Source organism: Vigna radiata, chromosome 7 (assembly GCF_000741045.1).
Source record: "Vigna radiata var. radiata cultivar VC1973A chromosome 7, Vradiata_ver6, whole genome shotgun sequence".
NCBI lineage: Eukaryota > Viridiplantae > Streptophyta > Magnoliopsida > Fabales > Fabaceae > Vigna > Vigna radiata.
Genome location: NC_028357.1, coordinates 1,743,846 through 1,769,462, shown reverse-complemented (window position 1 = coordinate 1,769,462; position 25,617 = coordinate 1,743,846). Strand labels below are relative to the sequence as shown.

The following is a 25,617-nucleotide window of genomic DNA, read 5'->3' as shown; positions in this document are numbered from 1 at the left end:
CGTCTTATCTATGTTTTGTTTCTTACGTACATAGATTTTTATTTAAATAAAAGATTTCATGAACACAGCTATTTTTTTACAATAATCTAGTAACGAGAAGCATAAAACGAAACGATAGCAGAAATCACAGTAGAAGGCAATGTGAAAGAAACATTTTAAATGGAAACAGTTATATATTGCACGATTTAGTTTTAGTAATTGTAAGTAATTCTGTTCACTGAAACGAAATATTTCTCCCACAGGTTGAAGTGACCTGCAAGCTTTTGCCCATAGAAGGTAATTTCAAAGTCCTAGAACTCTGGGAGAAAAAGAACAGAAAACTTAGTTAGCATGGAAACACGGATATAAAAGCAGCCATGAATTTTATCTCGGGAAATTGCATCTACATTGTTACTCTGTAGAATCCCATCAACAAAAAGTGATAGGACAAATTATTAATACCCACTGCTACAAATATCAATTAAGAGGATATTAAACAACAGTAAGGATAAAAGAAAATCCTGATAGAAAATGAAATACTCAGTCATTTCTTATAGTCGGTTTAAGCAATTTTAAAACATTTTCATAAACAATAAATGTTATTGAAGAGGCAGGAGCATTTTTCAAGAGGTTTGCGGTAATTCCTTTGTAAAAACCCCGGATACCTTCAAATCTGCAAGAACAGAACAAAATCTATAAAGGAAAAACAATAACTAAATTTGAAATTATCAAGAGCATTGTTTTTTTAGCATATAATTCGGGTAAAAGCAAGAGTGTCAATGTAGGCTTTACAATTCATTGACAGCACGTCACCAAGAGTCAACCTATTGTGTATGCCATTTGCCAAGGTACAAGAAATATGTTAATCTCAATCACCAATAATGCTTACGATTCCTTTCTAGTTTCACCTTTGCATATTTGTCAATATAAAGATGTGAGCTAAATCTAGATGGGTTTTCAATATGTAGCTATTTACCGTGCAGTTTCTTTCACAACATGCCAAGTATCCATATATCTTGGGACCCCATCACCACTTGGTCGTTGCTGCAGAGACAGAAAATCCAGTCCAGATCAGATAACGATGTAGTGATGCTAGTTAAAACAAAATGAATATGTAATATTTATATCTTTGTAATGACATTCTTGTACCTGCAAGCGAGACCGCATAACCTGAAATAATGGGAAAGGGGGAGCGTGATTCAGAAGAAAGAAAATTCTTCAATTACTCATATGAAGGAATGAAGCTAGAATTCTCGTTCAAAATAGAGGAGACAGACAGTTGTACCTGAAATGGATAGGTTAGCAGTATTGCAGCCAGTTTTGATGTTGCTCCAAGAACAGCATAATCGAGAGAATTCTGGGAAAAATAGTACAATGTTAAAAACATCACAACTGTAAGTTTTGGATAGAATATTTATTAATTGCCAACACAAATTCAATTGAAATCATCTGTAAACATCAGATAGCAGGAAGCTAAATGTACCAAACCCAAACGTGTCCTATAAAGCTATAAACTTGCAACAAAAAATTTTTTAGGATATGCATAAAGCTACATTTCTCCCATTTAACATGTCCCTGGATCGTACCTAGCCATTTGAAAACAGTAAATAAAAGCTAACTGAGGCATCCACTACTCAAATGCAGGCAACAATCAGAGTCGTGATTCTTGAGATGCATCATTTAAATTACTAGAGCCTTGATTATAGGAGCATGACTTGGAGAGTAATACAAGTAGCAGAAAAGGTCAAACCTCAAGAAATCATTTGAGAAATGTGAATAGTCCAATACATGTAAATTCAAGAGTTAAATCGACCCAAGGTCCTCTAACTTACCAATAACTTATCAGGATTGTCATTATGGAATGTACTTCTCTTACTCTTAAAATCAATAATAACTTTACGGAGCTCCTCGTATGCTGTGAACTGAATAGCACCATGAGAGACCTGCTGCAACATATAAATTCAAATAAGCTCATTATAAAGCATAGAAAGACAATGCTGTGTATTGAAACTTTTGTTAATACTTGATAATTGATATAGCCATCGTAATTTTCAAATTTCCCCTTTCACACCCTAGAGAAAAGTAGCAACCTAATGATGCATTAAGTAATACCCTTTCATTTTAATTACAATTTTGGTCCCAAATGAAAATTTTGAATGTTGCTTTGTCAAACCCCCACCCCACCAATCTCTATAGCTTCAAAGTTCAACAACCTTTAGAAAAGTAGTATCCACTCTCAAATACCACGTATCACAAGTTGCCATGAAGGTGAAGATAAAAAGATTCCAAATTCATTCATCATTTTGACTTTTTTGTCTGCATAATTCCCACCATACTGCCACACAGCACAGAAAAAGTGGGGGGAGGAGAAGGACAAATGGATATTCCATTGAAAAAATTTTAACCATTTCCTAACACAGAATATGTGCGAATGGTGTTACAAAAAGGTTAACCCGTCCTTACAAGGTCTAGAATTTCCTATAACAAATGCCCCTCCTTCAGAAGCCGGCACCTCACGGCTTGGAAAATTCGGGACTCCCCCAATGCTAGGAGTAGGTTCCCCCAAAGTTCGAACTCGAAACATTAGGTTCGTTGCAAGACTCTGATGCCATTATTACAAAAAGGTTAACTCATCCATACAAGGCCCAAAATTTCCTATAACAAATGGTGGAGATGACATGAACAAATCAATCGCTGACATGAGTTTATGATCATGTAACAATCACACCATAAACACATTCCTTGATAACTTAACAACTATTGAACCAAAGGATCAAGGATATGTTGTTATGTTTTTAGTATTGTATAATACTAATTGGAGAGGTTCAAGAGTTCATAGTGGCTATGCAATGGATGCGATGTCCACTATAAATTGCAAAGCACAATACCACATTATATTTAATCTAAAACTAAATTCTAAGTGTCAAGATTGACAGGTAAAATAAAGAGTCAGCAACATACCAGAAATAGACCAGGAACAATGCCTCTGTAAAGTGCACTAAATCCCTCTTCCCTCGTTATGGTCCTAAATGCATCTGATAGTTAATATTAATAAAATCAAATTCCATGACTAGATAGCAAATCGTATATTGATGAATACAACTATAATAAACAAAATATGTTAACATATGCAGTGATCGCGTGACAATCATATGGCAAACACATTCTTTTAGTAACTTGTAGTTAATAAACTGAAGAATGAATTGTGTTGTTTCTGATAGTCTTTGTGTCCAATTGACAGATAAAAGAGTTCATAGTGGATACTTGCAAATGGATCAATGTTGATCATAGATCTGAACCTAGAATCAATTTGGGCAAATAAGACCTTTTATCTTTATGAAGGATAGTTACCTACATATATTCAATTTGATTAAAATTTTAAGTGCCAAGATTGATTAGTAAAATAACAATAAACAGAAACACACCAAAATAGACCTGGAACGATCCCTCTGTAAAGTGCACTAAATCTTCCTCGCTCATTATGGTTCTAAATGCATTTATTATTTATTTTTGACAGGTAAATTGTTTTCCTTCCTTGTTAGCAATTCATATGGCGAAGACATAACCACAATAAACAAAATATATATTCACTATAATGTTTTAGGTAGATGAGTTAACAGGAGTGCTACCAAAACTCTAACACTTTAAACTATCGGATTCATCAGGAACTACAAAATAGAACTCACAAAAAATTGTGATTTTCGAATAAAATCAGCCAATAGAAGGGGGTTTGTTCAAAAGAGTTAGTTAGAAAGTGTATTACTAGCCTTTCTCATTGAGCGAAACATAATCACCCTGGTCCCCAGATCAAAAAGAAAAAGATAAGGTCAACTTATGAACCTAAATCTTGCATCTTGATAATTCCTTTCTCAAAACAACTGAAATAATCTACAAATAAAAGTTAAAACTAGTTTTTTAACCCGTCCGAAAATTAACATCATACAAGACTATGCAATGAAACAAATAGGATGAATGCAAATGTTCAATAGTTAATACTGGTAGGTATTGAATTACTGAATACCCATATAGTGGTGACATAAAAACTGCCACACAACCAAGACCATTTTTGGGTGAGATAAATGCTCAGTTAAATACCGAGCCTCAGATTGAACTACTCAGTGAAAATGACCTATCTTTCAACTTTTGGATACTAATTTCAAATTCAATTTAGGGTGAGGTGACTAAAATGAAGAAGCATCTTATAAAAAAAGATAATAATTAAGCTATGTAATTATTTCTAGCATAACATCTAGAGCCAAAGTGAAAATATGGATGCTATAAAATGTAAACAGTTCCAAATAAAGTTAATTTAAAATGGAGAGCAGACCATAAAGCCCAGAGTATGGTCGCGTCTGATGAAGCGGACTTTGAAGCTGCAATCTTGTCTTTACAAGCCAAACAGGATTTGTGCACAGGCAAACCTGGTGAAAGGTAATGGAAACCAAAATAACTGGAAGTTTAGTTTTGACCCCTTACAGGTTTGTGCCACAGTATGTTTGACAGGCATTGGAATCCTATGTATCCAATTATCAAAGATAAGTAGGGTCACAAAGATAAGCACGTAGATAAGTAAATGGTAAACTTAATTATACTAGTTTCATTCTCACAAAACATTTCAAATAACAATTTTCAGAGCCAAATTCGTCAATACAGCTCGCCAAAAGTAATTCATTGTGGATTTAGTTACTCTAGAGTGAAGCTAAACTAAGGGATTCACTTTACAGAGAAAACTAGGGTGTTACAACTTACATCCATCAACCAGAAATAAATTCAAGGGAACAGATTTAAATGATTTTGTTAGGGTATAAGGTGGGAGGATATTCGGTATAAGTTAATTAAAGTAAATAAATATAGTATAGGTTAATTAGAGTAAATAAATATATATTCCAAGGAAATATTTAATATAAGATATTCAGTATAAGTTAATTAGAGTAAATAAATATAGTATAAGTTAATTAGAGTAAATAAATATATATTCTAGGGAAATATTCAATATAAGATATTTATAATTAAGGATATATGCTAGGATAATATATGGGGAGATATTTATATATAGGGATATTTATATTAAATGCAAATATATTCTAGGGAAATATTTAGTAAGAGATTGACGGGAAATAATTAGTATAAATAAAGTTAGAGTCTAGGGTTAAGGGTATGCTTTTGAATTGTGAGTTTTGTTAGAGAGGTTATGCTCTCAGGTGACTGACGGAGGTTATGCTCCCAGTTATTGGTTATTTTCTTTGATACAGTATTTCCATTCAATAAAAGAGGTTTATTTATCTATTTGTCCATTGTTAATTCTTTGTGAGAGTGTGTGAGGAAGGCGCTCTAGATACGTTCCATTATCAGGTACGTAACAGATTTCATATTTAACTGCACATAAGCTGATTTGCAAATCACCTTTTTCCCATTAAAGTGAATCCCTTGCTTTGGATGATTAAAATCCTTTCATCTCTCCCACATCCCAATAGTGACAAAATTTAAAAATAGAAAACCTCGGGTGGCAACAAATGCCAGCAGGGTTGTGCAACATAATCACTAAGAATTATATGTGGATTTTATATTTGGATTTTTCTCACGTACCAAACCTCCTGCTTCAGCAGCTGAGGCAAGATGAAGACCTGGGCTCAATTTCCCTTCCCCGTTCCTTGCATATCTTTGTTTGGCTTTATCATAGCTGCAAGTCAAAAAAGTTTTGGTACAATGACTTTGGTCTTCTCAGAAAGCAAGCAGATGGGCCAGTAACCACTCTAACTATAATAATTAATCACTCAATTCTCGAAGGTAAAAAAATTTAAAGGGAGGATAATCCTCTGGCAGGATTAACATCTGTGAATTTGTGGAAATTGTTTGATGTTAAATGAAACTGCTAAAGACGGTAGACTAGGAGATGATGACATGCTGATTTGTGTTGGGTCTTTTTAGGAGGGATACAATGGAGGGATTTGACACCAATAAGTTAAAAACAGATTCATATCAGAGATTACAACTCCATTTCTAACTCAAAACTCTAAGACAATAGGTTTGTGGGTGTAGGCACCAATGAGTCATTATGAGCAAACCCATACAAAAGATTACAACATCTCCTCCAACTCAAAACCTTAAGGATTTGGCTTTGTGAGTATTGGTACCAATGAGTCATAAGCAAACCCACATAAGATATTACAATACCACCTCCAATCCAAAATCTTAAGACAATGAGTTTATATATCCTCTTACTAATATATTACTCAACTTTCTCATTTTTATTCAATATGAAATTTAAACTCATACTTAGATATCTAACATTGTATTTGTGACCAAGAAAAGTAATTTAGACATGATTTTTCTCCCGTATGAATGAATGAGTAGGCCACAAAGAAGATTTTCGAAATCATATTGAAACAAGTTCAAGTTTAATTACAGAAGCTGCATATATGCACAAAACACCCGAACGAAGTATCAAAGAGAGACATCTATATAATATTATTCACTCCTAGTGAGGGTTAGTTATATATGACCGGTTTAAAAGTTCACTTCGATGCAATACTTATTGATGGAATTTAGTACTTACAAAAAGAAATATAAACCCCACGAAATAGTGGACCCGAGAGTCCCAGGAAGAAAGCCTGCATATAACCCTCTTAATCCCTGCATGATAAAGCATGGCATATATGTAGTATATTCATACTAAGGCACACACAAAGTACCAAAAAAAAACAGAATATCCTCTGATTACAATTTGCAACCGATGTTAATTTTTTCAACACGAAACCCATAAATAATACGCGGAATGAACGAACATTGAGCAACAATCCCAGCCGCATTCATGTTAAAATTCGTCAAAGTAAGACCATGGACAAGGTGAAAAGTGAAGTCCAACGAAAATAGGCAACCATTCATTAACAAATAAAATTGAAAAGTGAGAACCCACCCTTCCCCCATCCCCCGTCTTGCTAACTTTGAAACATAGACATTTAAAAATGGTTGTTTCACAAATGTTGGACCCATATCCTATTGGATACTTTCTATATTCTATTGAAGTTCTTCAATGTCTTCAAATTTTAGCATTCCACATTTGAATCTCACTGTGCACAACATACCTGCAGATGTCTAACACATTTGGATTCAAGTGGCAAAAGGGAATTTAGCTAGCTCAGCGCAAGAGGGAACCATGGCAACGACTCCACCAAACCAAAAAAGGAGGAAAAGTGCAAGGATCAAAATAACCAATTCACGATTAAAGGATTTTGAGTGATCCAAGCACTAGTGTTTAGCATTTTATTAGAGAGAGAAAAAGGGGTGGAAGAAGTGATGTTGATCCTCTCTTTCTGAAATATTCTTTTGTTATTTCCTTATTTTTACTATCTTTGTAGGTACAGTCGCCTTCTTCACTGTAATTCATATCCGACGCATCAATAATATGTACAAAGATTCATATTCATTCTTAGTTTACTATTGCATTCATTAGCACTGTTACAATCTCAGGTCGTGTAATAATCTTAGTAAGCTTTTCTTCACTTTTCAGGAATACCAGAAACCACTGTACTGATTTTATCATATTCGTCATATTTATTCACGCTGCTGAACTTCAACTACACTGTTCAGAAAGTAAAAGGAGCCAGTAATAACTCTATATATGTTAAGTTTAGAAGGTTCAGCAATCAACAACATTTAAATGCATGATTGTCTAAATTTTACCACAAATTCGCAAGTCTTACATATCACGTACATATAAGAACTTTAATTATTCAAAAAAACACACCGATATTAAAATTTCCAAAGTGATTATTCAGCCTATTAAACTTTGATTGAAAAATAGTCTTTTATTAATACGAACCAGTTAAGAAACTTTACTTGTCTAAAAAAATTCACTCAAGTGATGCAATGCCATGTAATTTGCACGAATAATTTTTTTTTAAGCATCCTTCCTTAACTTTAGATAACTCCTAAGCACCAGCGTCGTAGATAGTTAAGAGCACATGAAAAGCTTCCGGAATTTCATTAATTAAAAAAGAAGTTTGACAATTCAATCCTTAACTGAGAAACAACATTGGTCGATTAGGAAATGACAAACCTCAGAGCGCGCAATGGTGAAAACGGCGTGAGCAGTGTTCTTGTAACTGGGAAGATGAGAAACTCGACCATCATTAACTGCAGAGTCAAGCAATGCTTCTAAGAATGGAAGGCATCATAGTTTATATGAGAAGAGAAAGAGGGAGAGAGAACCTTGGAACCTAGTGCGGACAACATCGAGGGGATACATAACGGCAACGGTGGCGAATCCGGCGGCAGCGCCCGCAGTGGCATTCTCCCACTGCCATTTATGGGGCTTGGGCGCTTCCGTTGACATTTATATAGTATGGAAAACTTCAGATTCAGAGTTGAATTGATTGTGACTGCGACACTCAACTGTATCTGGATTTTGTTTGTTAGAGCTTTTCTCTTTCAAGGAACTTGTGTTTTTGTCACGTGATCATAACTTATTTGATGATGATTTGTACTTCTATGGATAAAAAATAATAATAATAGTATAACATATATTATAAATGTAGAATGATCATGATTATAAAAAAATGAACTTTTATACTTAAAAAAATAAAAATTAAAAAAAATATATTATCAAATGAATATAAAAGATTTATTTATATATATGACCCTAGTAAAATAAATATAAACTAAATACTAAACCAGAGACTCATTCAAGTAAATTCCCATATATACAAAACACATACACATATATATTAGAACATTAATACATGTCACTTATCACCTTTTTACTAACTAATTCTTTTTTTGTTGAACCACATTTTATACCATCGTTAACTTCATTCATATCATTTAACATATTACTTCGTAATGTATTATTCTAAAATTAATCATCCATTATAATTCTATTAAACAAATACAAATTATATTTTTCAAACAAAAAAAATACATTCTTTATAAGTCATTTGAAAGTATAAAATATAATTTTTGAATTGCACAATCTATAACAAATTATACAATTCCAAATTAACCAATTCAAAAATGTTAAAATAGAATTGTCAAATTCAAAAGTCATAAATCCACTTCCAATGATTAAAAAATAATTTTATGAATTATGTGAGAGGTTAGAAAATTGTGTTTTAGAAGTAAGAACATGTTTTAAATAATGAGATTTAGTTATTTTAATATTAAATTTTTAAAGAATAATCAAAATTTATATAATCGAATTTTATCATCTAAAATCATATAATCTTTCTAAATTTATGTTCTTTAGAGTTTTATATCCTCTCTTTAAAGATTCTAATATCATGTTCATCTATTTGAATATTCAAAAATTGTTTGAGTAATCCTTGAGGACAGGTCTTCAACTCTAGTTGATCAGTTTTTGCAAAAGAGTAAGTTGGTTTTTACTTTTCTCTTTATATTCTGTGTTTTTTGTGCATGTGAGTGATTCTAGCTTGCATGTGAACATGAGTCTTCTATAAGATCCGCTGCTTACCAATGGTCCTAACAATGTGTCTTGATCATGTTTCTATTGTTTGTAGGAAAGATAGAGTTTTTTGTGCTTGTAGAACTATCTTAGGACCCTAGAGCTTATGGTCATCTATTAGGTAACGAAACTAGACGTTTTAGTGTGCATGAGTTATATATTGTTGATTGAATTTGGTATGTTGAATATGATTTCTTTCTGTGTTGAATTGTATGGTATATGTTTGATTGTTTAAATTAAGTTAGTTTGTGTTTGGACTATGGTGATTAAGGAAACTAAAGATTTGACTATTTCAGCAAGTTGGTGTTCATTCTGACATTAAAACTTGTTTTTGAACCGAGCATAGCATTAAGTTGGGAATTTTGATCATCTGAACATGTCCCTAGTTTTCCAAATCACAAATTTAAATTGGTTGTTTTTTGATATGGTTTTGAGCAGGACTAGTATGGAATTGAGCATCAACTTAGTAATGCAAGTTTGGAAACAATTTTGTACTAGATCATTGAGCACCCACTTTTTCCTATTGAGAGACCATTTTTGCGAATGGTTTGACGCTGAGCGGTGGTAGGGCACCACTGAGCGCCACTTTTCACTACAAGTTTAGAACCATTTTTAGTTCTGATTCGTTGAGCAACAAAGTGGAGTCGTTGGGCGAGCCACTTTGCGAAAAAAAAAATGGCGTTGCGTGTCAAAGTTGTCGTTGAACGCAACCTTTGTACAAGAGGTTTTGCGTTGAGCGCCACTCTTAGTGTCAATTTATATAACTATTTTGGTTTGTTCCATTGGTTGTTTTATATTGATCTTTATCATTCCTAATTGTGCTTATGAGTATAATGGTTTCATGAATGTGTATGAAAAAACCTTTGATAAGATTTTGTGGTTGTTGTGAGAATTTGAAGGAAAATTTTTATGTTTTGGTAATGTTTAGGATATGCTTGACATATGGGCATTCGAAAAGGAGGTGTCTTGATATACTACTAAGGATTCAACTCATATAGAAAGGAATGAGGTGAGAGAGATAATGATAGAAAGTCTTTATCCTAGACTTTTGATCTTAAGCATGAAAGATTAACATCATGAATAATAGGATGATAACTCTTGTGTTTATAACTCTACAGAGCATAAATATTATTACAAGTACATACCTACTACTACTATGAAGTCCGATGTCAAAGCATAGAAGTCCGATGTCAAAGCATATATTCGGATAATCGAATCTAGAGTCGTATGTATTAATTGAGTCTAGACATATATTAATTGAGTCTACAGTCATTTGTATGTATGTTGAGTCATTTATATGTATGTTGATATGATACTTTTATAAATGTTGAACTAATGTGTTATATGTTTTAAATTGTTTCATTGATTTATAGAGTTTTCTTTTGAACACCAACTTATCCTGTTTTTTCTTTCTTTTTATTCATTTTCTTTTGTAACGATCACTTCTGTGTGTGAGGAAAGGATGAATTAAGTATTAACCTACCTTTAGTAGAGACTAATGATGTTGTCAAGTAATTGTTTATGTTTTAATTAGTTGTTGTATAATCAATTCCTACCTTTTGAAAAACTTGTTTAGTTTTCTTGTGATTCAAATAATTATATTAATATTTTGCATGCTTTCTATTTATCTATTGTACATTATGAGAATTTATAATATTTTATTTAATAGTTTATATTATCAAATGTTTCGAATTATCCAAATCAAAATATTATCAATGTACTCTTTGAATTATCCAAGTTGTAAATAACCAAAATAATCTTACAAATCAAAATTTAAAAAAATCATTTTATATTACACAATTAGTGAGAATCCAAAATTTCTCCCTTTTTAAGTGTGGTTATATTTTCAGAAATTACAGTTACCTTCCCAAACAACACTAAATCTCACATTAGACTTCTAGATTACCTCGCTAAAAATAATTATTAATTATACTTTCCAAAATTTTACATTACCTTTCTTAAAAGAGGACTACATAATGACACTACATCTTCAATTTATTAGCTAATTCAAAATAATTATGAATTATACAAAATGTTTTACAAAATATACCACAAGACTTTCAATATTTTGAACACCTTCAGTATTTTGTATTATATCAAACACTCTATGGTCGCCTACCAAAAGGGTATCCAATCCCCTGTTCCATGGGGTAGTATCTATCAACTACTTGGGAACACTACCTCTGACTCTGTGACCACTATTTTAAATCACTTGAAAAATATAAAACATTAAATTAAGTATTTAAAAGAAAATAGGTTAAATTTAATCTAATAAAAAGACAAAAAGAGAAAAAATATAATTACCTTAAAAAAATAACTTGTATAATTGCGAACATTTTTCCCTTAAAGTCAGTAATATTAATTTCTTATGCATAGCGCTTAGTAGACAGATTCTTTGAAGTTTGTCAAAAATCTCAGACTATAAATGTTAACCTTTTTAAAATTATGCCTCACTATCGAAAATAGATTCCATGTTACCAAACACCTCCTGATATTATCAGGCTGCAATTTAAAGCAAAATTAACTGTAACTTAAAGGTTTCTAATGGATTCTCAAAATCAAAGCAATCCAGTGCTAACACAACTCGGAATTTACCCTTGTTATGGCCTATTTGTTGAGTGACTTTGAAGAAAAAGATAGAAATGATATAGAAGAATGAAAGAGAAGGAATTTTTTATAGTTTGCGAAAGGAGAGGAGAGAAAACAGCTACGTGTAAGAGAATATGAAACTCATTCTAGCTGCTTAGCTTCCCTCCTCGCAAAACAAATCTGTTTTCAGAGACGGTCTACCTAAGCAATTCTGAAAAGGATGAGATTAAACAGAAATAAGGTGCCGTTGGTAGGAATCTATCAAAACCCCATAAAATAAAAGGAGATAAACAATAATGAGAAAATAAGATCTATTCCACAAAAACTACAAACAACAGCCATGAGAAGCCTAAACTAAGGAGGCAACATTGGGGGAATAAGTGTTTAACTTCAATTCTAGTTGTCCATTACAAATGATTGCGTGGCCATGGTAGTCCAGTAGATCAGCAAGTAACATGTATATGATTCAAAAATTATTCCACTGTCATAAACCAATTCTACAATACATGTTAAAAACGATGAACAAAATTCAAGGCAAAAAGTGGCTCAGGTAATGGAGAAATAACAACAAAAAAGTAGTGAGGTTTGCTCACCAAACTTTTCAAATACAATAAAGGATAACAGCTGAGAGTGAAAAAGTAAGCATCAAAGCAGAAATACTAACCAGGCATTGAGATTGCCAAAGACCAACGACCAATGTGGTAAAATTTTCATCAAAATATACACAGAATAACCTATACACCATCATCAAGACATACATATTGATTCAACCAGACACCCACTTTATGTTGTCACAAATATTTGCATGTATAATCCATTGGTAATTGATCGTTTCATGCAAGTCCGGTCATTTAACACGTTATCCTCAAAGTAAAACATGTTGAGGAATGTTTGAGAAGTGCAATTTAATCCTGGTATTTAAAAAAAGAAAAAAAAAAGAGTTTCTTATAATACAATTCGACATACACGATAAAATATTTGGTTCCTTTTTCATAGAAAGAGGGACAGTAAAATATTCGAGCTTCCACAAAATTGAGGATACAACGAATGAATAACACTAACCCAGGCGCTGCTGAAGACTATGAAGAAGGTTTGGGGCTTGGATCGTTCTGTTTGTAGAGATTATTATATTGTTCGAGTTCCTCATAATATATATCCCAAACGCATCGGACGCAGCCGCTGCCGCAACAATCACCGGGCTCCGGCTTCTCCGGTGGCGGCGGAATCTCCTTCGGCTGATTGGGATTGTTGTCATCAGCGAGGGTGTGGGGTTTGGGTTGGATTGGGTGCGGCGCGGGCGTATTTGCGGCTCGCGAGGGTTCCGCCATGCGATGGGGCTGGAGAAAGAAGGGTTGCGTGCGTTGAAGAGGAAATTTGGTGAGGGCGGTGTTGAAGGGAAGGAGCTTCTGGGTGAGATCGCAATGTGCTGTTCTCATTGTCTACGGCGCCGCCACCGTCTCATTCTCTTTTGGGATTGGGATTTGGGATGAATGAAGTCCACAACGACCAGGATTGGAAGCTGTCGTTTTAAGCAGCCTTTGCGTGTTTCGCTCTTTATTTGTCTGTTGTTTTCTGAATCCTTTTTTTCTTTCTTACAGTAGGGATTATAAAAATAGAAAAATAAAGTAAAAATTAACACATGTTAATAGATTAATTATTTAAATTTAAATATATAAAACATACACAGAATTTATTTATTATTATTTTTATTATTATAATTTAGTTTTACACATCATGCATAATCTCGTGTTGATCTGCACACAAACATGTATATTATGTTTTTCTCAATCAATTCGAGATTTTAAACTCACAAGTCCTAATCTTATAAATATGTTCCATAATATTTTTAAATTAACTTAAGTTATTCTTAAGCTTATTATTATTACTATTATTATTATTATTATTTTAAGCAGTTATCAAATAATTAAAAAATAAAAGCTATATATATATATATATATATATATATATATATATATATATATTCATTTATTAATTTGTTTATGTAAATAACTTTTGGTTCTGTTTTTCTATCAATCATTTTTTTGGTAACCATGTTAAAGACCAAGAAGAGGAAAAAACCATGAAGGAAAATGAAATACTCTCAGTCATTCCTTATAGTCGGTTTAAGCAATTTTAGAACGTTTTCATACACAATAAATGTTATTGAAGAAGCAGGAGCATTCTTCAACAGGTTTGCGGTAATTCCTCTGTAATAACCTCGGATACCTTCAAATCTGCAAGAACAGAACAAAATATATGAAGGCAAGAAAAATAGTTCAATTTGAAATTATAAAGTTTCTCCGGTGCATAGTTGTCAATAGAGAGATGTAAACTAAATCTTTTGAGTTTTAATGTGTAGTTATGTACCGTGCAGTCTCTTTCACAACATGCCATGTGTCCATATATCTTGGAACACCATCACCACTAGGCCGTTGCTGCAGAGACAGGAATTTCAGCACAACTCAGAGAAAGATGCAGTGATGCACAGTTAATAGAATGGAAACACGCAATGTAACTTTGAAAGGACAAAGCAGTACCTGCAATCGGGCTCGCATAACCTGAAGAAAGGGGGTGAAAGAATGCCTCATAAGAAAGCAACTTCATCAATTACTGAAATATCAGTTTCAAGGACTATATAAGATATACCTACTTTAAAAGACGGCACAGACAGTTGTACCTGAAATGGATAGGTTAGCAGTATCGCAGCAAGTTTTGATGTTGCTCCAAGAACAGCATAATCAACAGAATTCTGCGAAAAATAATACAAGGTAAAAACATTACAACTGTAAGCGTTGGATAAGAAGAATGTTTAATTGTTTATAACACAATCAATGGCAATCATTTGTAAACATTAGATAACAGTAAATTAAGAGTACGAGGCTCAGACATATCTTATAAAGCTATAAACTTGAAACAAATAAAATGTAGGATATGCATAAAGCTAGATTTCTCCATTTAAATGTCCCTGAATACTACATAGCCATTTGAAAATGGTGAATAAAAGCCGAGGTAACTAATATCAGCTAAAATATAGTAAAACCAAAAAAGTATACAATCAAGTCAACTTTATAGATCCCCTACTGACGTGCAGGAACTATCAGAGTCATGATTCATGACGCGCATCATTTTGCTCTACCCAACTACCAGCCATGACAATAGAAGAATGACTTAGAGAGAAATGCTTGTGATTAGAAAGGTCATTCATCAAAATAATCATTTGAAAAATGTAAATAGTCCAATGCATGTAAGCTCCAGAGTTAAATGGATCCAAGGTCCTCTAACTTACCAGCAATTTATCTGGGTTTTGATTATGTACTGTACTTCTCTTACACTTAAAATCAACAATAACTTTACGTAGTTCCTCATATGCTGTGAACTGAATAGCACCATGAGAAACCTGTTGAGGCATAATGAAAAGCTGATAAGTATGATTTTAAGACTTTTGTCAATAATTGATATAATTGAAATAGGCATCGGAATTTTAAAATTGGCTTTCCACGCCCTAGAGTAAAGTAGCAACCTAACAATGGTTTTAGTGAATATAACTAAAATACTTCAGCAAAATGTTATCATAAGCTAAAGCTTTAATATAATTAGTTTTCATATACAAATCCAGGGAACCTTGTTATTACTAATATCCTGGTTAAGGAAAGAGTAAACAAATTTAAATAAATATGCAATCCACCCAATGAATTAGATTTAATGACAAGCAGATTCGTCCTTTACTTTTAAGCTTAACACTATTCCAGCCACATTTTCTGCTAGGTACATTCTATTACCATGTTATCGCTGGTAATGAATTGAAATTTTCTAAATTTAGGAATTTTAAGAAAAAAGTTCCAATTTCAAATAATTTAGGAATGGTCAACATATGGTTAAAACAAGAATTTCCTTCACGTGGTTGAAAGCCATTTAGTTAAATGTTTCTAAGTTGTACATATTTTGGATAACGATTCCCAAAATAAAATTTGCTCAAAATTTCATGATGATATTGTATTCTGAAAAGTAAGGTTTTGGTGTATACTAAATTACACCAAATTTAGGAAAATTTTAATATAAAGTTTGAAAATAAAATGTACACGACCTGAAATTTGGGGTAGATGCAACTTCTCACCTTAAACTTTTAAACTGTCAGAAACATCCCAACAGATCCCTTTGTCCTACTGCCACTAAGTAGCACAGAATGTTTGTCATGCGATGAACACCTACCATGATCACCAAAATACATTGGCACTTACACTATACTTAAAACATAACAAGCATATATTAAATGCCATTGGGAAAAAAGAAATTCAGGAAGTGAGTTTCGTACCCTTTTATTTTAATTGTACTTTTGGTCCCTAAAGAATATTGTCAATATTGCTTTATCAAATCATCAACCCACTAATCTCTTCATAGCTCCAAAGTTCAACAAACTTTAGAAAAATTGCATCCACTCTCAAGATTACATACCTAAGTTTCCATGAAGCTACAGGTAAAATAATAATTCTAATTTCACTCCTGATTTGTACTTGAATAATTCCCACCAGACTGCTACACAGCAAGGGAAAAGGGTAGAAGGATAATGGGAATTTTGTGGAGAAATTTTAAATCGTGTCCTCGCATAGAATGTGTGAATGCTGGAGATGATACAGCAAATCATTTGCTGATAAGTTAATGATCATGTAGCAATCACACAATAAACACATCCTTAGTAACTTACCAGCAATTTAATGGAAGGATCTGGGATCCATTGTGATGTTTTTAATATTGTAATAATAGTAGGAAGCACCCATACCAATATTGTGTTAGCTTATGAGACAGATTCCATACATGTGTCAGACACTCGCCAATTGTATTGCAATTAAAATATTTTGATTTAAACACTTCTTGGACACAGTTTGCGTTTAATTTATAAATGTGTGTGTGTCCCATGTCCTATACTTGAGTCATTAGACATGTCCCAGTGTGTGTGTGTGTGTCTGTCCCATGTCCTATACTTCAGTCATTAGACATGTCCCAGTCCTATGTCATGTCCGGTGTCCTTGTCAAGTTGGTTATCAAAATAATGTTAATTGGAGATTCAGAGTTCATAATGGCCAGTTGCAAAGGAGTGGTGTTCATATTAAATTTACAACTAAAAGTTTGAAGTGCCAAGATTGTCAGTAAAGAAAACAACAGCCAGCAACATACCAGAAACAGGCTGGGAACAATCCCTTTGTAAAATGCACTAAATCCTTCTTCCCTCAGTATGGTCTTAAAGGCATCTGAAATTGCATTTTAAATACAATTTCACAACTAGTTAGTAAATCATATATTGATGAATATAAGTACAAAAGACAAAACATGCTAACATATATAGTGATCATGAGACCGTCACATGCCAAACATAGTATCCCACAGTTATCAAAAGGAAGCATAAATAATGAAGTTTCTGATAGTCTTCGGGGTCTGGCAGATAAAAGTGTTCATAGTGGCTAGTTGCAATCGGCACAATGTTGAATATAGTTTGGAGAACAAAGACCTAGACTTTTTTTAGATTGTTTACCTTTACGTAAGCACAACCCATGCATTATACTTAATTTGATTGAAATTTTATGTTCTAAGATTGATAGGTAAAATAACAAAGAACCAGCAACATACCAGAAATAGACCAGGAACAATCCCTCTGTAAAGTGCACTAAATCCTTCCTCCCTCATTATGGTTCTAAATGCATCTGATATTTAATTTTTACAGATAAAAATTTTCATGACTGGTTAGCAATTTATTTTGTGAAGAACATAACTATAATAAACAAAATGGCGCAGTGACTATAATGTTTTAGGTAGTTGAGTGAAACATAACCATCCTTGTCCACAGATCAAAAAAGAAAAAACAAGGTCAACTTGTTCACCTAACTCTTACATCTTGATCATTCTTGTCCTTTCTTAAAACAAGTGAAATCATCTATATAATATATATAAATTAAGGTTGAAAACTAACTCTTTAACTAGTCTCAGAATTATAGTAAGTTACTCACCAAAAATATAGTTTTCTTTTCTTTTTCTGTACAGCAGTAGTATAGGCATAACTGTCGCTATAGTAGTATACAGCAGTAGAATTCTGATTTAGATTTATTATAGTTAGTTAGAGATCCATATACTTGATTGTATTCGGTTAGGTTTGTGACAAATTAGTTAGCTAAATATAATAGATTGATTGCAGTCAGTTACTCTTGGGTTACCAATTAATTTTACATGGAATCTAAATCTCTTCATTCTGTATCTCAACCTTAATAAACATCGTCCAAGACAATGCAACAAAACAAATAGGATGAAAGAACATGCTTAATACTTAATAATGAATCACTGAATACACATAATAGAAATATAGAATTGGTCATGATTCCAAGACCATTTTTGGGTGACAGATAGATGCTCTCTGTCAAATACTTCTCCAATTCAACTTTTAGATACTAATTTCAAAAGGAATTTATAGTAAGGTGACTAAGATTAAGAATAGTCTAATGTAAAAGATAATAATTAAACTATGTAATTATAGCTAACATCTAGAGTCAAAGCACAAATAATATGAATGCTGTGAAATTTAAAATCCCAAGGTAAAAAGTTAAAATAATAAAGTTAATTTAAGATGGAGAGCTGACCATAAATCCCAGAGTATGGACGTGTCTGATGAAGTGGAGTTTGAAGCTGCAATCTCGTTTTTACTAGCCAGACAGGATTTGTGCACAAGGAAACCTGCAAAGGCAATGGAAACAAAATTAACAAGATTCAGTTGAAATCCCATCCCACACAAATATGTGCCACAATAATTTTGGCAGGCTTTGGAATCCTAATCATACAACTCTGCAAGCTACACAAGATCACGATGGATAAGAAATTTGAAAACTTAAGTGCTTTAGTTCCATCGTGACAAAAAGTTCAAACAGTAATTTTCACTAGCAAATTCACCAAATACAGTTTACCTAAAGTACTTCATTGTGGTTTTTATTCCTCCAAAGGGAATCTAAATTAATGGGATGACTTTAGAGAGTCATCTTTACAAAATCAAAGATAACGCACACACACACACAACACACACACACACAACACACACACACACATGGATAAAAGTAATATATCCATCAACAAGAAAGAAAATAAAGGAAATAGATTTAAATGATTTCATATTTTATTATATTTACATGCATTTTATCACAATCTCAATTGTTGATTTTCAAATCAATGGCCATATCATCTCTCCTTTCCCTTTAAAGTGAATCACTTGCTTTGGATATGACAAATTTCTTCAATGTATCACATTTCATCTCTCATACAGCCCAGTAGTGAAAAAATTTACAAAGCAAAACCTAAGGGGCAACAAAATTCAAGCAGTGTCGTACAACACACTCATCTAGAGTCATATATGTGGCTTTCTATTCATAAGATTGGGATTTTTCTCACTTACCAAACCTCCTGCTTCAGCAGCTGAGGCAAGATGAAGACCTGGGCTCAACTTGCCCTCCCTGTTCCTTGCATATCTTTGTTTGGCTTTGTCATAACTGCAATATAAAAAAGAGGTTTGTAACACTGACTTCGGTCTTCTAGGAAAGCAAGCAGATGGACCAGTAACCACTTAGTGATAATAATTAATCACTCAATCCTGGCAGGTAAAAAAATTAAGACAGGGAGGATAATCCTTTGGCAGGATATATAAATTGAATTTACAAAAGTTGTTTAGTGTTAAATGAAACTACTATTAACTGTAACTATGAGATATTGACATACTGATTTGGTGGGTAAGTACGAGAGTGATTTTCAAACTTGTTTAAAAAAGTTAAAATTTAACTCGAGAGAATGCATATTTGTTGCACAAACAACAGGACTCGGACACCCAAAAGCCAGTCATCCTATGTCAGACATAAAAATGATCAGATAAAACAAAAAATTTTACTTCAGTCAAATTATCGCAGATTGAATTAGTACTTACAAAAAGAAATATAAACCCCACGAAATGGTAGACCCAAGAACCCCCGGAAGAAAGCCTGCATATAAGCCTCTTAATCCCTGCAAGATGCAACATGGCATATAAGTAACACATTCATAGTTACACAAAGTACTTAAAGCAAAAAGTTTATCCCCTATAGCAAATTTGCCATACCAAACCAATGAATAATATGTGGATGGAAGAACATTGAGCCTTACTATTGGTCTTAACTGCAAGTGCAACAGTGATCATATTTGTGAAAGTAAGACCATGGACAAGGTGAAAGATGACGTCTAATGACAAAAACAAGCATCCATTAACCAAAAACATTGACTCATGATTCCCCCACCCCCCACAACCACCCTTGCCTGTTGGGCCAAAAGTGGGCAACAAACAACCTTGCCACGTACTGCCTCCGTTGCACTTTATATGGCATTTTAAGTTTTTTGATAAAAGTATTAAGAATGCAATTGGCAACAACCTTGTGAAGCTTCTCATCACTCATCATCGAAGACCAGAAACTATAATGCTGAATTTATCACATTTGCAGATGAAAATACTTACAACACATTCTTTTATTAATAAAAATGATTGGAAATTTCAAAATGTTAAGTATATCACATCCTTTTAAATGATAATTTCGCAATTTCCTACAAAATTCAATCAATTAAAGAGAAAGTGTTCAAAGGAGTGAGTTACAAGTACTCCTCTTGTCAGATTTATTAGTGGTAAACATCTTCTGAAACTACCTAGGAAGGGACTAAAGACGTCATGTAATTCAATACATTCTAACAACTCTGTACCTAGAAGGTTCGGCAATCATTCTATCAGGATACTTTTCTTTCTTAAGGAATAAGGACATACGAAAATCATAACAAGTGGCATACTTCACGAACCACGATATGCTAGCGAAAGCCATGAGCTCAAACAAATGACTTAGGGCAATCTCCTTACGTATATAGTGAACAGCGAAAATACAAGTTCATTGAACAGCGAAAATTGAATCTTTGATTGACAATTAAAGAAGAACGTTGATAATAGAACCCTTAGTTATTAAAAAAGATAGACGTTGGTGGATTAAGAAATGACAAACCTCGGAGCGAGCAATGGTGAAAACGGCATGTGCAGTGTTCTTGTAACTGGGAAGATGCGAGACTCGACCGTCGTTAACTGCAGAATCAAACAAAGCGTCTTAGAAAGGAAAGCACGAAAAATCAGAAATCTTCAGTTATACGAGAAGAGAGAAAACCTTGGAACCTAGTTCGAACAACATCAAGGGGATGCATAACTGCGACGGTGGCGAATCCGGCAGCGGCGCCGGCAGTGGCGTTCTCCCACTGCCATTGGTGGCGCTTAGATGCTTCCGCTGACATATATATGGTATAACATGGGAAGATTCGGATTCAGATTTGAACCGATTTCAACATTGAATTCGAAATGGAGATAGTATGAATGAAACAGAAGTGTCGTTTGATTTTGTCTATTACATTTTTGTGTCTGACTAAATCGGTAATTCACAATTCACAATTACAATAACGATTAGACAAAAAAGCACCTCATTTAAATATGTCATCCTGAAAGATAATACTAAGTATTAATCCTCGGTAATACACTCCAAGTAAAAAAAAACAGTATTTTAATTTTGTTAAAAAAATAAAATAAAATATAATCATGTTCGTTCGCATTATATAGAATTGGTTTAAACCTCTTTTTGATTCCTAAATTATAATTGGATGTTCAGTTTAGTCCCCGTTTTTAAAAATGTAAATCTATGGTCCCTAAGTTATAAAAAATATATCAAATGAGTCATTTTTTGATTTGAAATACTGTTTTTGGTTGTTTCTTAACAACTGTTACATTTTTAGGTTGCTGTGATTTATTTCTAATAATAACAGCACTTCAGATTGTTCTTTGTACTTTGACCATGAACATCAAAAAAGGACTCATTTGATAATTTTTTATAACTTAGGAACCAAAGGTTTACATTTTTAAAAGCGGGAACTAGATTGAACATCCGCTCATAACTTAGAGACCAAAAAGAGGATTAAACCTATAGAATAGTTCAACACAAATAATATTTCAAATATATTAAAAAAACATTCTCCAAAATTAGTTTTATTATTTTCAAGTTATCTCTTAAAATTAATGGGCATATTTTTCTTATATTATCAATAACGAGAAAGAGGCAAATTATAAATTTTACGAAAATAAAATTAATAATGATTGCATAGAAAGTATGAAAATGGTTTACAGTATACCGAGATATGAATATGTAAGTGATTTGTTTCGTTGTGTTCCTAATTCCATTTGGATAGTTTATTTTTATTATTTTAAAATATAATTAAAGATAAAATAGAATCTTCTTTGTATATTATAATATTATAATAAATCATTTTGTCTTCCTTTAATTAGCAAAAAAAGAAAAGTTAAATATTTTTCTTAAATTAGTCTATTTCTAAACTATTTCGTAATTTGCTGACATTAACTTCTCCAAAAGATGATTCTTAACTTATTCATATACTAAACTTTACTTTCTAGAAGAGTTTATTTAATTTTCATTCTTATTTTCCCCCCTATAAATGATTGTGAAAATAAGTTATCCAAACAAGCTCCATAAAAATAATATTAATAAACATTAGTATTTTTGAGTGTGTATATAACAATATACTATAATAGTCTCAACTAATATCATTAAAGTGTCATCTTCTCTTTTTTTCTTCTTTTATTGTTTGAATATTGTAAAATCAATCGGTGATGATTAGAATTAATTAAAAATTTAATTAATTTAAATAGATCAATAATTAATAATATCACTAATCATGTTTAAAGAGAATTAGGTCTTGATTAGATAACTATAATAAAAAAAAAAACTCATGGAATAAACTATAAATATTAAGCATTTATTATAACAAATTGTTTTACTGATTGAATACTGAACTAATTTTAGCATTGAAGTACTTTTAACAAGTATCTTTATTAGTGGAGAAGAGCTTACACGAGCACAAAAAGAAAAGCAGCATTGAAAAATAAGAAAATTGTTTTAAGTAGACGTATACATCTGAAACACAGTTTAAGTTTCAACATTTTTAAATATTTTTATCTTACAATAAATTATGTTTTTTTTTGTCCATAATATAATATGATTCTACCATGTCACTTAAATAACCAAAGATGATCTAAAAATATATCATTGTGGAAATTGATGGGTACATTGTTTGGATTAAGCATGTTATATTGACAAGTACAACATTTAGATGTTCACTCGATCTTTTGAGTCAAACATTGGATGAAAATCAAATTACTCACATCTCCAATACCTATTTTAAATTAGATTTATCAAAGATAAAATATAAAAGTGTTATGTAAGATGGAGATTACATTGATGGTTTCTTTATCCTTTGTATCTCACTTGATGTCGACCACTCATGGTCTCCAAGTCTTCCTCTTTTGTTTGTCGGTTCGTTTGGTCGTTATATATTAAAGACACTCCAACACTTAAGTCAATATTTAGTTCAGTTAATGCAAAGTGCAATAATTGCATTAGATTCAAAAATACCAAATGTCAGAACCTTTTTTTATCAAAGTTTTCCTTCGTCCTGACTTACTTTCTGAAATCTCTCAACTCTTACACTAACATAAACTCTATTGCTCTCTAACTCAACTCATTTAAGTCTACGACCAGTTGCATGCATAGACTATCGACGAATAGTCCTTATTAGAATGTGGGTTTAAGGCCTAACTCAACCCTACAAAACCGGCTTGTAAAGTGAGGATTGTACCTCATTTATGGAAGTCCCACATCGACTAGAGATAAGATTAATTTATAATATATAAGTGAGGTACAATCCTCACCTTACAAATCAGTTTTGTGAGGTGAGTTAGGCTTAAAACCCACATTCTAATAGTCCTAGTCTTAGTATAATAATCATGTGATGCATAACCATTTTAGTGTAATAATTTAGAGAGTTATCTTTCCGTATCGATAAGCCATAAAGGCTTGAAGAAGTTCTCTTTTTTCTTGTCTGATATTCACTAATGTAATGGATGTCAACAAATGCAACTTGCTAGTGGCGAAATGAGTTCCAAACTTAACTCTAATTATGGCAAAACATTCAATGGAATTGGGCAGCAAATGGGTGAACCATCATAATGTTACTTCTTTTAAAGACATTGGGAACACCTTACATCAAAGGGCATCGTTATATGTATAAAATGCCATCTGTATTACAAACATACGAATATGTTTGTCTGGGTTGAACAACTTATCATATTTATCAAACGCTAGCATCTTCCAATGGTTCGACAATGGGACGTCCATAATTCCTATGGTAAAAGGATGCATTTGTGGCAGAAGAATTATAGTCTCTATTGTCTAATTAAACAGAATACAATAAATGCAGTGGATTTTTCACATACACATTATATTTATAAGCCCTTAAATGGACTTTTATCATAAAGATGACCTAATAAATTACCTTTTAATCTTGTTTCACATAATAATCCCTAATTAATGGTAAAATTTATCTTTCTTGGAAAACCAATTATGATGCTGATCAATTGATATAATTCCATTTCTTGTTATTTCATGTAATATGTACATAAAGCATCTGATTAATTTTTTTTATTCGTAAAATTATTCTCAAATATTTTAGATATTATTTAGGAAATGTGTTCAGAAAACTGTAACTATAGATAGTAATAATAATTGACAAGTAACACTGAATTATTAAAAAATAAAATTAAATATATTTTTGGTCATAAAGTTGGATTCAAAATTAAAATTTATTTTCTATTCCAAAATGTAATATATTTTAATTTCCAAACTTTAAAAATAAATATATATAATATTTTTAAAACTTTGTTTTCATATTAAACTTTAAATTGACATTTAGATTATTAAAACTCCATTTAACATGTAAACCAATATTCTAAATTGGGTTAAATGTGTTTTTAATCCCTATACTTTGAGACGATTTTGATTTTAGTCCATTTTCAAACATGATACAATTTAGTCCTTCAACTTTAGAAAACTCTGGTTTTAGTCTTTTTTACCATTTTTTTTTAACTTTACCAATTTTCAAGCACGTTTCTTAACAAAAATATGTGAAACAATGTAAACAATCCAAATGCTATAATGAAACGGATTTGAAACAACAAATAAAGTTAAAAAAAATTGGTAAAAAAAGACTAAAACCAAAGTTTTCTAAAGTTGAAGGACTAAATTGTACCATAGTTTAAAAATGGACTAAAACCAAAATCGCCCAAAAGTATAGGGACTAAAAATATATTTAACCCTTCTAAATTGATATTTCAAATATTAAAACACCATTTAATATATAAAAAAAATCAATATCATTAAATTAAAATGACTATATTTATTTACTTTTAAAATTTGAATACTAAACTATATTAAAATTTAGAACAAAGTCAAATCACACTTAAGTTTAAATATTAAAAACATATTTAATTCTTAAAAGTAAGACTAGTAATTGAGTGTCTGGTCTGGTTCGTTGTATAAGATATTCAAAATGTAGGCTTGGCCATACAACAGAATTTGCCTTTCCTCAAATGTTGATTCCATATTTAGGTCCTGTTTCTCGTGGTCTTGAATTCAATTCAATCAAATGGTTAAAATAGAAAGGTA

General features: G+C 32.1%; 3 protein-coding genes across 14 annotated transcripts; all 3 read right to left on the bottom strand.

Annotated features, from left to right (window-relative positions):
- Positions 1 to 154: 154 nt before the first annotated feature.
- Positions 155 to 12,755, bottom strand: LOC106767340 (folate transporter 1, chloroplastic). Of its 5 annotated transcripts, none has more exons than XM_022782711.1 (12): positions 12,693 to 12,755; positions 8,191 to 8,467; positions 8,039 to 8,115; positions 6,536 to 6,612; positions 5,566 to 5,659; positions 4,307 to 4,400; positions 2,941 to 3,014; positions 1,812 to 1,925; positions 1,265 to 1,336; positions 1,129 to 1,149; positions 956 to 1,023; positions 155 to 298 (listed from the first exon to the last, which is right to left on the bottom strand). In XM_022782711.1, exons 2-12 carry the CDS (start codon positions 8,312 to 8,314, stop codon positions 283 to 285), a joined length of 831 nt encoding a protein of 276 aa, XP_022638432.1. In that variant the 5' UTR covers positions 8,315 to 8,467; positions 12,693 to 12,755; the 3' UTR covers positions 155 to 282. The 5 variants fall into 5 exon arrangements, with proteins under 5 accessions (XP_022638432.1, XP_014507690.1, XP_014507691.1 ...); XM_014652204.2 differs by lacking the exon at positions 155 to 298 and adding an exon at positions 306 to 652; XM_014652205.2 differs by lacking the exon at positions 155 to 298 and adding an exon at positions 306 to 652 and having other exon boundaries at positions 1,812 to 1,922.
- Positions 12,591 to 13,600, bottom strand: LOC106767129 (UPF0651 protein P31B10.02, mitochondrial). Its single transcript, XM_014651963.2, has one exon. It carries the CDS (start codon positions 13,462 to 13,464, stop codon positions 13,108 to 13,110), a length of 357 nt encoding a protein of 118 aa, XP_014507449.1. The 5' UTR covers positions 13,465 to 13,600; the 3' UTR covers positions 12,591 to 13,107.
- A 511-nt stretch (positions 13,601 to 14,111) lies between these two features.
- LOC106767272 (folate transporter 1, chloroplastic) lies at positions 14,112 to 21,488 on the bottom strand. Of its 8 annotated transcripts, none has more exons than XM_022782708.1 (11): positions 21,231 to 21,488; positions 21,067 to 21,143; positions 19,977 to 20,053; positions 19,455 to 19,548; positions 18,652 to 18,745; positions 17,201 to 17,274; positions 15,315 to 15,425; positions 14,679 to 14,777; positions 14,566 to 14,586; positions 14,396 to 14,463; positions 14,112 to 14,262 (listed from the first exon to the last, which is right to left on the bottom strand). In XM_022782708.1, the coding sequence occupies exons 1-11, from the start codon at positions 21,244 to 21,246 to the stop codon at positions 14,130 to 14,132; spliced, it is 864 nt and encodes a 287-aa protein (XP_022638429.1). In that variant the 5' UTR covers positions 21,247 to 21,488; the 3' UTR covers positions 14,112 to 14,129. The 8 variants fall into 8 exon arrangements, 6 of the variants coding, with proteins under 6 accessions (XP_022638429.1, XP_014507611.1, XP_014507609.1 ...); XM_014652125.2 differs by lacking the exon at positions 17,201 to 17,274 and adding an exon at positions 17,651 to 17,724 and having other exon boundaries at positions 14,706 to 14,777; positions 21,223 to 21,486; XM_014652123.2 differs by having other exon boundaries at positions 21,223 to 21,485.
- Positions 21,489 to 25,617: the final 4,129 nt, after the last annotated feature.